This window comes from Vigna angularis, chromosome 3, assembly GCF_016808095.1.
Source record: "Vigna angularis cultivar LongXiaoDou No.4 chromosome 3, ASM1680809v1, whole genome shotgun sequence".
Taxonomy (NCBI): Eukaryota; Viridiplantae; Streptophyta; class Magnoliopsida; order Fabales; family Fabaceae; genus Vigna; species Vigna angularis.
Window position 1 is genome coordinate 2,765,706 of NC_068972.1, and position 12,916 is coordinate 2,778,621.

Genomic DNA, 12,916 nt, shown 5'->3' on the forward strand with positions numbered 1-12,916 from the left:
CTTGTTCAAAATGTTGTTTTGCATTTTCTGATTATGTTATAAAGGTGGGTTTTTAAGAATCGGTTTTGATTTGGATTCAAGAATCAAATTCATATCTTTTCTACTCGGTTTGAAGGTGTTCTCTGATGAACGTTTATCATTAGCAGTAATAAGAATTTGAGAGCTAAATAATTTTTAGTTTTTGAAGTTCTGTTTGTTAGTTGATTTTAGGTTTATAAGAGAAGTTGAACTCATCTAACATTTACATATTTTTATCAAGTGTTTATAGATAAAGATTATGAACAATTTCTGAAAGTTGATATTTTATCTTAGAACATTAACTCAAACAAGACCAAATAAATGCTAATTATTGAAGTTGCAGTTTGAATTTTCTTCCTTTTAACTGAAGTTGAATAAGCAGCGAAATTGACGAAATAACCGGACCTTATCAGCCTCGCTTGACTTCGCCAAGATTTTTTTAGGATGCAATCCAAATTTTTTAGGATGCAATCCAAATTACTTACAAAGTACATAACATCCAACCTCAAACCTTTGGACTGGTAATCTTCGGATCAGTGCGTATTTTGTAGAGCAAATCCATCAACAATGACCTGATTTCCCCCCTAATAATATTCAGATAAAAGTATCACCTCTCAGACGAAACTTTTCTAATTCTTAAAAAACTAGTGGATTACGTCCGATTAAACCTTACAAAATTTGGTTGTTAATTGAAGTTTTTGCATCTATTTAGTTTTAGTTGTTGGCCTCTTTAACACTAGCAACAAATATTTATTCTTGTTATTAATTAAAACATGAGATTTCATGCCAACCAAAATGCCCATGTCTGTTTGTTTTTTTTAAATGATTTTGAGTGGAAAGGAAAAAAAATTATGGTGCAGTGAATATAATTTTTGTGAAGATTGTAAATAAGATTGAGCAAAATTCCCCTAGAAAATTGAAATGAAGTCCAGCTGATTAGTAGAAAATGGACTGATGTTAGCATACAAAAACCTCAAAATGTATGAGCACTTGTGATGCTCTTTAATATGTAAATCCACAGTGAGCACTGTTGAGCTTCGCTGCTATATTATCATTACTTCCATTATTAGGCCACGAAACAATACTTAACATCTTTTTTTCCTTTTTTTCTTCTCTTAAGTATGTGATTAAATCTTACTTCAGCAAGTATGAAATCTAAGAAGTGTATCAGGTCAGGTACTTACAATAATAAGAAGATCCAGTCCTTCAAAGACACAATAGTCAACCACTAAAAACTGGAAATTTTGGTGACTATGCAGTGTCAGCAAAGGTGCCCTTAACCATTAATGGTCATTGGCTCATGGAAATCAAAATGTTAGAAAACCATAAATGAATATTAATTTATGCCTGCAACATAACAAAGTCAGGGTATATATCCATTGCAACCTTTACCTATACAAAGACCTCGTCCTACGTTTTTTAACAAGAGAATAACTGACCCAACATATTTAGATAACATAAATATGTAATATTAAATGAAGATATTATCAATTAGTATCTTATTCTCTGTAATTTATATGCTGAACTTGTCTAATTTTTATTAGAACAAACCTTGTCTCTTCTTTTAGTTTGATACAGGATTTAAAATAGATCTTATCATTTTATCATTTATACCTTGCCAATTACTTGTACACAAATTCTATAGATGTATCAATTTACTTGGCTTAACAGCATTCAATTCACACCTTCTCCAACATGACTTACTTATTTGATAAAACCACTGATATCATGCTACATGCATTTATCTGTGGATCAAAATGTAAGTACCATGATTCACATAGTAGCCAAATCAGTCTCTGAAAAATCACCATGCCATAAAGTTCTATGCAATTTGTGAAACTTGAACCTTTCCCATGAGAACATTCATTGCAGTCTTATAAGGAACTGTAAATTGGTTATCTTACTGTTTCCTGAAATTGAGTTAAGCAGCATTCACCTCAGGATATTGTTCTCATCATCAGAGTATAACTATATCAAAGAACTATTACAAAAATTTGGTATGGAATGGAAGGGGTGAAACCATAACGAACTCCTCTTTAAATATTTCTCCTTCTCTATCCATAAATTGTCTTAATTCATGCCTAAGTCAACAACACTACATTTTGAGAACATAAAACACTTACTGTCATACCTCAACAACACAAATTGAACCGTGAAACTGTGGCCCACCCACCAATGTGTTGGAAAGGTACTTAGTTCACAGAGAGTGATATAATTAACTGGGGTAGTTAGATAATTGAAGTAATGCAATCCACATGTATAAATACTTTTCTTTTCATTCTCAATCAATTACTGAATGAATGTAATACAATGTTATGGTATTTTAGTATTTTAGCTCAGAGCTTCCGCTGAAAGTAAACAATTTTGGATTAAATAAAATTATCTAACTTTTTTTTGTGACTGATTATCATTTTTTAAAACATATTTGGAATATAAAGATGGTTTTCTTTATATTAAGTGTTTTTTATTATTTATAACTAGAACTCAGTTGAACATATAAATTTAATAGAGATTCAATTAAAAGTTTCTAAATTTAACATAAACTTAAAACATACTTAAGTCTAATCAAATTTCATCTTACAGACTCTAATTAATTAACAAAAACATTCCCGTAAGAAAATATAAATTTAAAAAACTCAATTATCTCCTATATCATTTTTAAACTATTCATTTAAGTAATATAATATATAACAATGTAAATAATAATTTCTACCTTATAGGCTGTCTCTAATTATATAAATTGTCTAGTATGAGTTGACCTAAAAATTAATATATTTTAACTTGAGATATTACGAGGGAGGATACTTGAAATCATACTCATTTTCTAATTTATATCAAACTATTTCCTGACTATTTATTATTTTATTTAGTTGATCCTAAGAGCATTACTAGTATATCATTATATGTATGGAATCTTCATTTGATATATATTTAATCCTCATAAAAAGAATGAAATAATTCTTTATCATTATTCACCCACTTATTTTATAAGATATTCCATCTCTTTAAAACTTTGAGAACTCCATTAAATCCGTTTTGTTTGTAAAATCAAGGGTGATAAAAGACACTGATTAGTAGAAGACAAGTGTTTCACGAAGAGAGAAAAATAAAACAAAATTGACCTTAAAAAACTACCTTAATCGGTAATGCAAAGTGGTTTGTTGGAAAGATGAACGAAAGTGGCCTAGGTATAAGAAAAACTTTACGACAACCAATCTAGTTAATTGTCTCTTCAATTGCTTCATAAATGAACCTGCAATCTGTGTGCATGTAGAGAAAGTTGCTTCCTTAGCATTGGTTGCTTCATGAACCACCATTGCTTCTTACATTGAAACTTGCAGAAACAAAAGCAGGTAACCGTTGGTAATAACTTTTTTTTTCCTGTGATGTTCATATTTGGTTGATATATTTGTGATTTTTAAATTTTTGGATATTGAATTTCGTTTTTCTATTCAAACTTTGATTGATTTTTGTTTTTAAAATTTAAAAATAAATGAATATAAGTAAATGATATAAGCAAGCCGTTTAAAGGTGAGCATAAAAATTTATTCATATGTAAAAATTTAATATTAATATATATATATTTATTTTTAAAATTTGAATCAAACTATATTTAAAATTTAAATTATAAATAAATTTTAATTTTATGTTAAAGTTTAAAACAAAAATATATTTAACTGTTTTTAAACAAACATTATATACATATGTATGCAGATAATATATGTTCGTATTTTTATCAGAATGAATATAAGTAGTTTTTATATGGTTATCATTAATAAAAATATAGTTAGTAAAATATACAAAATATAATTATAATAAGATATGTACAAAATTTATTATTTGTCTTTTTTTGTTAAAATAATTAATATGCTTACACAAATATAAATACAGAGCTAAACAAAACAAGACTTTCATTTTCAAAACTACTTGTGAATGGTTAATTGTTATTATTATCTATTTTAATAAAACAGTTATTACAATTTTAAGGGTAAAACCGTAAAAGTGTATAAGCTTAGAAACTGTTACACAGAAATATATCATCTTTATTAATTGTTGTAGAGGTAAAGTACTTCAGTTTCCTTTTTTTTCTTTTCACATCACTTATTTTCATTCTTAACTTCTTCAATGAAAATTAGTTTTGCTTAATTATTTAATATTTACTATTCGTTACTGTCGTCTTACGTTACCCCTGTTTGTATGAAGTCAACTACTTTTATCATTTTAAATAAAATATAACTTCCTTGTGATATATTCATATATTATTTTTTGACATTTGGAGAAAAAAATAAGTTAATAATTTATTAATTTTACAAGCTTAATTAGATTATAAATTAATAAAAAAATTATTGACAAAGAATCTAAGAACCATTAAAAACACACTAAAAAATCCCATTTGAGTGGAAGACAAATGTCGAGCAAGGGGAGCTCGAAATTAGAAAGTGGAAGACGTGTGTGAGCAGTCGAGTGACCGTTCAATTTTGGAGGGTAGAAGTAAAACTTAGTTTTTCAAAATTCACGTCACTCTCTGCATGCAACCATCTTCTTCAATCTTCTGAAACTCCATTTTTCTCCTCCTTCTCTCTAAAAAGCTCTTACTTCTCCCTACAAAATCTCACTTTTTTCTTCTTCCGATCATCAAACAGACCACACCTGAGCATTTTCGGCGTCGAGGACGTTCGTTTGAACCGATCAGTTCCGGGTTCTAAGTTGGTAAGTTCCGGGTTCTGAGTTGGTAAGTTCTCTCTTCATTCAGCCGGTTGGTTTCCTGGTACATGCAAACCTAGTTTATGGGTTGCATGAGTCAATCATCTTGTTCTGAGAGTTTCTGGATTTCTGTTTGGTTTAGTTTCTTAAGGCGTGACTGTAGAACGCTAAGGTCTCTGGTAAAGGTGAACCCGTATTCTGAACTGTGAACGTTCGGTCACGCTTAGAGGTAAGGAAAGCTTATATAATTTGATTAAGATTCTTGTTTTGAATGGATGTACGTTCGTTGATTTCTGAATGAATATGAAGTATGATTGTTGATATGTTTTGACTGTATGAAGTGTGAATATTTACTATGATATGAATGTATGAATGTATGAAGATAGATGTTGAGAAATGTATTGATAAGATTATGAATTCTAAGTCTATAGTTTTATGTGAAAATTTATGTTCGTCACTGAAGATCTTTGACCGTTGGGTTTTCCCGTGGACTCGGTTGGAACTGGATTCTTTCATTTGGAAAAAATTCCAGTTGAGGACCGAGAGTCTTCGTTCTGTAATATATGTATATAAGCGTTCAACAAAGGATATTCGTTCCTTGGTGTTTGATGGTAAACTTAAGTATATCTATATGTATTTGTATATTTCGTTCATTCGTGAACACTATTTAAATGATATCTTATTATATTTATCAAGCATTTCTTCTATAAGTTTAGTAGTGCTCGGTCTTACACCAAGCGCTTGTACTAAGTAGTGCTCGGTCTTACACCAAGCGCTCGTACTAAGTAAGTGTTCGCTCTTACACCAGACGCTCGTTCTCGTTTTCGTAATCTATCTTTATAATAAGAGCGTTCGTCCAAACTCCATAGAGTTCGCTCTCTACAGTGCTCAGTCTTCAACTGACATTCGGTTTCCTTGAGGTTTAGCTCATTAAGAAGCTAAGTATTTATTGGCGATCGATTTCTTCATATGATTCCGTCAAGTACTATTATTTGGTGTCCTACAGTACCTGTCTCAATTGGTTTCGGCCTAGAGTCCTAGTACTCGGCCTAAGCTTTATGGTGTTCGGTTTGAACTCTCAAGAGTCAGTTCATTAAATTGGCTCACTTGGTAAACAACATTCGATTATATTAGTCTCTGAGAAGTATTATTATATTCGGTCCTTTTCAGAACTAGTGAGTAACTCTCTCAATTTGATTATGTTTGAGTTGGAGACATCTCGGTCTCACTCCAAGTGTTCAGTCTTATTCTGGATTAAAAACTAACATGCGGTATTTGGTATCCTAAGGGATCATTATTCAAATTGGTTCAGTTGAGGTTTTAATAATGAAAGATGATAGAATACGATATGGATGAAATGACTTTGGTTATGGAAGAGTGTTTCGGGGAGGAATATCTCATGATTTGATATTGGAATGGTAAAGTATGAATGTGGGCACGCTAAGCTGGCAGTTCATCCTGATATTCCGTGATTACTCGTTTCTCACGTAGAGAAGGGTAAGTCGTGTGTGGGAATGACAGGAGGTCGCTGTCCTTATGGTTAATTTAGACGGAACGGACTAACCTCGGGTGGCAGCTGTTGAGGGTATCCCAATTACTACATCACCCGGGTGCACGAACGTCGTAGCTCACATAATTCATACAGTCCGGACAGTCAGAGTCTAGTATTAGACTTTGCATGAAAGAGTTAATGAGTTATCTTGTTTAAATTGATTGAGTGAGATATATGTTGATAATTGAATTAAATTACATAAGCTTACCCTATTTCATGTCTTGTCCGTTTTGTACGTTCGGTGGTTGTCCTTCTGTTGCAATGATCATCCGTGTGGATGTGAGCAGAAGGAGAAGTTTTGCTGGAAGAGGCGCTGGAAGAAGAAAGTTTGGTCGAGGTAGAAGTTAAGACCGAACAGTAGAGCCGTTCGGACAGTAGTTAGTTTCGATGTGTGATAATTGTTCGGTCATCTGTTGTTTTCTTTTTTTGTATGACCGTTCGGTACGTCTTCTGTAAACTGTTCGGTCTAGATTGCATATTTGTTCAGTTTTAATTTCCCCGCTATCTTGTAAGACCGTTCGGTCATAAACGTACGTCTCATCTTTTGTAAGACTGATCTGAAATATTATTAACATGTGATTATTTTCTTATATAGTTTTTATACTGTATTTTTGGGATGTTACAAAAAAATTCATTAATTATATTTTTTATTCTTCTGCCCATTTTTTGGTACTGTTTTTTATTACTTTAATATTTTTAAAAACCTTATTAATATATTAAAATTAATATCTTTTAAAGGCATAAAATTTTTAAGAGAATTGAATAAGAAAACTCTGAACCGACACTCTTGCAATGTCCATATGAGTTTACTGTGAATTGAAATGTGTGGTGAGTTGCAACCAAGACAGTACACGCGTTGGATGTGGCCATAGAACATTCATCGCATTACTGTTTCGTCCTGCATTTACTGATGGTCAAAACAGAAATGATTTCTGAACTCAATCATATAAAAATTGATATCATTTTTTATTAAAATCTTAAAACAATATGTGGATGAATTTTTTTCTTTTATACAGTACCAGAAACTACCAGAAGGAGATTCAGACGAAGGATTTGGAAGAGGGTAAGAGTTCAGAGATTATGGAGGAGTTGTTGCAACTTGCAGGAGTTTCCAACAAGGCTGATTTTCTTACCATGATAGACCATTTTCTTACTAAATTTAATCGCAACCTCAAGATCAAATCATCGAAGACCTTGTTGTGATAATGATTTTATAAAGTATTTAATTTTGATATTTGTATAGATTTCAATGTCACATTCCATAAGATTTAAGTAACTAGTTATTTATACCAAAAATGGAATGTATTTCTTATTTATCGTTATTATTATTATTATTATTATTATTATTATTATTATTATTATTATTTCTAAAATTATTCAATATAAATTTTAAAAAAATTAACTCATCCAAAAATCATTTCATATTAATTTTAATTTTAACATTAAAGACAATTTAATAATATTTATTTTTTATTTTTTATTTATTAAATTATTTTATTTATTTATTACACGAGTTAAATCACTCATTCATGAATTTTCACAAATTTCATATCAAATCCACTTATTTTTACTTCAAATCCTTTAAAAAAAACATTCAAACTTTATCGTAAAACTTATTTACTTACTATCTCTCAAATTCATATTCACACAAAAATACACTCTAATAATCTTTCGATAATCACTACGAAATTACGGCAAAAGGGAAATGAAAAATGCTTTTAAGTAATTGTTAAAATTTATTCACAATATAATATCAAATTTGAAGAAACTTTTCGGTGAAAAAATTTCAAAATCACTTCATTCATTAACAACGGTTGATTTAAAATAAATAAAGTATTAATCATATCAATAACGAATTAAAAAGATTAATAAAAACTAAAACATAATATTTATTCCGACTGTAGTCGAATTTAACATCACATTCAATTTATTTAATAATAAAATTTGGAGATGTAAATTATTTAAAAATTAAAATATGAACACAATTTAATTTTCGTATAAAAAACTTAAAAATATTTAATTTTTTTAAAATAAAAAAGAAATATGTTTTCTAGTTAATAGTAGATGATTTACACTTAATCGATAAATCTCTAAATTATTTTAAAAGCTATATATATATATATATATATATAATTAATTAATATTAGATGATTTTTAGTGATAAATGTTGAAATTAATATATTTTATGTATGGAAGATAAAAATATAAATTAAAAAATATATAATAAATAATTTATTATCTACGGGAACACAGAATAAAAATAAATTTTTATTTTACTTTCTTGTAATTTTGTATATTTCCTAACTTATTCTTTACTTCATTTATATCGTTATACGATTTAAATGTTTCTACCCATTTAATTACTTGTAATATAAATATAAAAACTTATTTTAAAAATAACTAATATATATATATATATATATATATATATATATATATATATTTGTGTTTTTAATTTTTTTAATTAAAATTTAAATTTTGTAATAATTTTTTATTTTACATATTAATATGTATAATACCTAATATTTTATTAGAACTTCAACTATTATTTAGAATATTTAAACTTAAATTAAACTCATATGAGCAATTTTTTATCATTGTTTGTAAAATAATACGCATGTTAATTTTCATATATTAAAGTAAAATATTTTTATTAAATTTACTTTTTTTATATTTAATATGTAAAATATATATAATGTGTAAAATATTTTTATTTCAAAATTATTCAATATTAATTATGAAACATGTATTTTTTATAATATTTGAAAGGTTAAATATCTTTTTAGTTTTCAAATTTTGTGAAATTTGATTTTATCGTAATTTCTTTTATCTCAAACTTTATTAATAAATAAATTTAATCATCATAATGAGACTATATTAGCACTATATTTTTTTCGAAATATTGCCTGTTATGTGTGAGTTTGATGATAGATTTGTGATTGATTGGAGTGTTTAAGTGTGAACCAATTTGTAAGAGATGATTTACACGAGAAGGGTCCACACTAGGGATAATAACGAATTGAGTTGGGCACGGATAATGCTTACCAGCAACTCGATTCGAAAAAAACATATCCACCCACAATTCGTATGGATATTTATTCAAAAAAATACTTACAGATATTTTAAAATTTGTGGATACCCGCGAAATTTAAATTTTTTTTTTATAAATTATTAAAATAAAATTTCAAAAAATATATAAAATATAATATAAATTAAATTAAATATAAATTAAAAATTAATTTTAATTAAATTTAACATTATAAAATATAAATTATATTTATTAAATTTAACTTAATAAATTATAAATTATTTTTTTAACAAATATCGACGCATACGAACAGTATAATAGACGCAAATATTTTTTTCATTCCTAATCGATATATATACACAAAATTTAGGTGGAAATAATGTTCACATTATAGAAAAAGTCACATATAACCTTACTTTAATTTGTATAACATATTTTTTTGTTTGTGGGTGCATCCTATATTTATTGTATTATGCTTTTTTTAAGATTCAAAATGGGTTGTGCTTTTATTTAGGTGTAATAAATATTTATTGTATTACTGTAATTACGTATTTAAATAATATAACTAATTTTTTCCTACAATTTTCTTAAAATTTTAACTTTATCTTCCCAATTTTATTTTTATTTTTAATTAGAAATATGAATTTGAATTTAATTTTCATATCAATTTCACTATTTATATTTAAAATTATACCACATTTATTTACGAGAGTAAAATGATGATTACTTACTTTTATCTATTAAAACATTTTTTAATTCATCATCATAAGTTTTTTTTATGAATTCTTATCTAAAGTCTACTCAAATCACATAATTTATCTCTTAATACAGACAACATCGTAATTTCATTTGTTTTCCTTTAAATTCATTTATTTTCTATCAAATCCACTTTTCAATTAAAAAACATCCTTAAAAAAACGGTGTTATCACATGTAAAACATATTTTGTCACATGAATCTTTACTATTTTCTCATCCCAAATATTAAATTTTTTCGTCAATAATGTTTGAAGATAAATAATCTAAAATTTAAAATAAGAACGTAATCTAATTTTATGAAAATAGAAAAAAAATTAATACTTACCAAATTATCTTATTGATGAAAACATAGGAAAAATCTAGAGAAAATAAAGGCGAAAAAACTAAGAATGGAAGAAAAGCTTTTGAAAAATAAAAAAGAACAGGCATCCTTGAGTCGAGCGACAGTGAAGGATAGCGGCGCTACGACCAGACAACGGTGTTCCAGCTATTTTTGTTTTTACTTGCAGTAAGTAACTGGGCCCCACCTATTCCAAGGTGGGTCCCATGACCATCGTTTTTAGGTCACACCTATACTCAATAAGTCACTTACATAATTATGTTGTTTGTCTTTTTATTTCACACACTATACTAAACCTATCTCTCTCTCTCTCTCTCTCTCTCTCTTTTTCATTTCTTTCCAAACTATCACTCGCCAAAACAAAACTTTTTCACTAGATTTCAAAAATGGCAATCCCGAACTCAATTCAAGCGCCAAACTTAGTTTAAACAAAGAAAAACTACCATTTTTCCCCACTTTATACAGCTTCATTTAGAGACAACAGATACTTTTTTTACTGATACAAAATACAATTGAGCTCGAGTGAAATAAAATTATTATAAACATAACAAAATTTTTCATAATCAACATTCAAAATTGTCAATTGATACAATACATGTTCATTCAAACTCAAGGATTTTCACTTTACATATTCATTTAAAAGAGCTAAAGTTCTCAATAACAAATAGAGAATAAAAACTAGATACGGACAAATTTGGTGGCACATTTGTTATTCTTTATTAATAATTACAGTAACGTCATGTGTAGAAAATTACAACTATAATGTTTTTGTTTCATCCATTTTATACAAATTTTAAACCGTTATTTTCATCATTAAAAATAGAAAAATAAATGTGTGCAATTTGCAAATGCAATAAGGAGAAAAGGAATAAAAAAAAGGGAAAAAAAAAGGAAAAAAAAAGAAAGAATTAGGTTCACGAAAGAGTCGGAAGTAGAGAGAGTGTGACGATGTTAAAGAACATACTATAGGAAGAAGCACACAAAAACAAGGAAAAAAACAGTAAGCAGCGGCTGGTGAAGTGAAGTGAGAGAAAAAGGTATCCAAACAAGACGATGGCCGTTTCCGTAACCATTTTGGTTCTCGTCATCGCTCTGCATCTCATAGCCTTTGTCTTTGCAATTGGCGCCGAACGACGTCGTAGCGAGGTACCCCTTCCTTTCTCTCTCCTCTTCCTTTGGTTTTTTTCCGATTCAACTCTCAAATCTGATTCATTTTCCATTTTCAGGCGAAGGTAATCCCCGACCAGTACGACGACAGAACCTACTGCTCTTACACCACCGACGCTTCCACCGTCTATGGCCTCGCTGCCGTCGCTCTCCTGCTTCTCAGCCAGGCCGTCCTCAACGCCGTCACTCGATGCCTATGCTGCGGCAAAGGGCTTGTTTCCGGTTGCTCGGCCACTTGCGCCGTCGTCTCCTTCATCCTCTCCTGGTAAGACTCAATTAAGTGAACTAATCGTACTTTCTTCTAATTTCGCATCTAAACAATTAAACCCCTACGAATTCATCTCCTAATTATTTGTACTAACCAAAATTTTGAACCGTGGGTTTTTAAATAGACTTTCGCTTTCACTTCGGTTACATCAGTTGTTGTGTATTGATTGAACATTTTTCTGTTAGGATAGACATTGGTAAAGGTTGGAAACTGTTTGATTTTTTTTTGAATTATTCGTACTGTGAAATCAGGATTAGTTTTCTGGGAGCAGAGGCGTGTTTGTTAGCAGGGTCTGCGAGGAATGCATACCACACCAAGTACCGAGGGTACTTTGTGAGGCACGATTTGTCTTGTGCTACCCTGCGCAAAGGTGTGTTTGCAGCTGGAGCTGCCTTGACCTTGCTGTCCATGTTGGCCTCCATCTTGTACTATTGGGCACACTCCAGGGCTGATACTGGTTTCTGGGAGAAGCACCGCAATGAAGGGCTTGGATTGGCAACACAACACCACCACCACCAAGGGGCTGATTCTGATAAGGCCTGATCATGGTTTCTTGCTTTGAACGATGTTTACTCAATTTTGGTGGTCCTGTTTTAGCTTTTGGATAAGGGATATTGGGGATAAGGGAAGGAAGAACAGTGTTTGCAAAACCTTGTTCTTGTATTAATGGGTGAATATATAGTATTTATGCTGTAATGGAAGAATGCTTGAAATATAAAGATAGATGGCAGCACAATGATGGTGGTTTAATATATGCCAATCTTATAGTTTCTAAGTTTTGCGACTTGCTGATTATTGAACTTTTAGTGTCGCACTTGCATGTGCTGTTGCGATAGAAATTAACTAGAGCATGAGCCACTACATACTTGAAATGAAGATTCTTAAACTCGCTTTTCGTGGATCTTAGTACGCCGTATTAGATTTATGAACTTTGGTCAGTTTCTATCTAATGATGTTAATTTAGTCATGATAAAATGTCTAATAACCATAAAATGTTAATTTGATCCTAAGAATCGATTCTTCTTATAAGAACCAGCTCTTTCAGTTGAATATCATGTCAACTTTCTCCAACGGTCCACAAG

At 29.6% G+C, this 12,916-nt stretch overlaps 1 protein-coding gene across 1 annotated transcript; it reads left to right on the forward strand.

The window, feature by feature from the left end:
* Positions 1 to 11,290: 11,290 nt before the first annotated feature.
* On the forward strand, positions 11,291 to 12,609 carry LOC108325184 (uncharacterized). The gene is made up of 3 exons (XM_017558207.2): positions 11,291 to 11,545; positions 11,626 to 11,831; positions 12,086 to 12,609. The coding sequence occupies exons 1-3, from the start codon at positions 11,453 to 11,455 to the stop codon at positions 12,375 to 12,377; spliced, it is 591 nt and encodes a 196-aa protein (XP_017413696.1). The 5' UTR covers positions 11,291 to 11,452; the 3' UTR covers positions 12,378 to 12,609.
* The last annotated feature ends 307 nt before the right edge of the window (positions 12,610 to 12,916 follow it).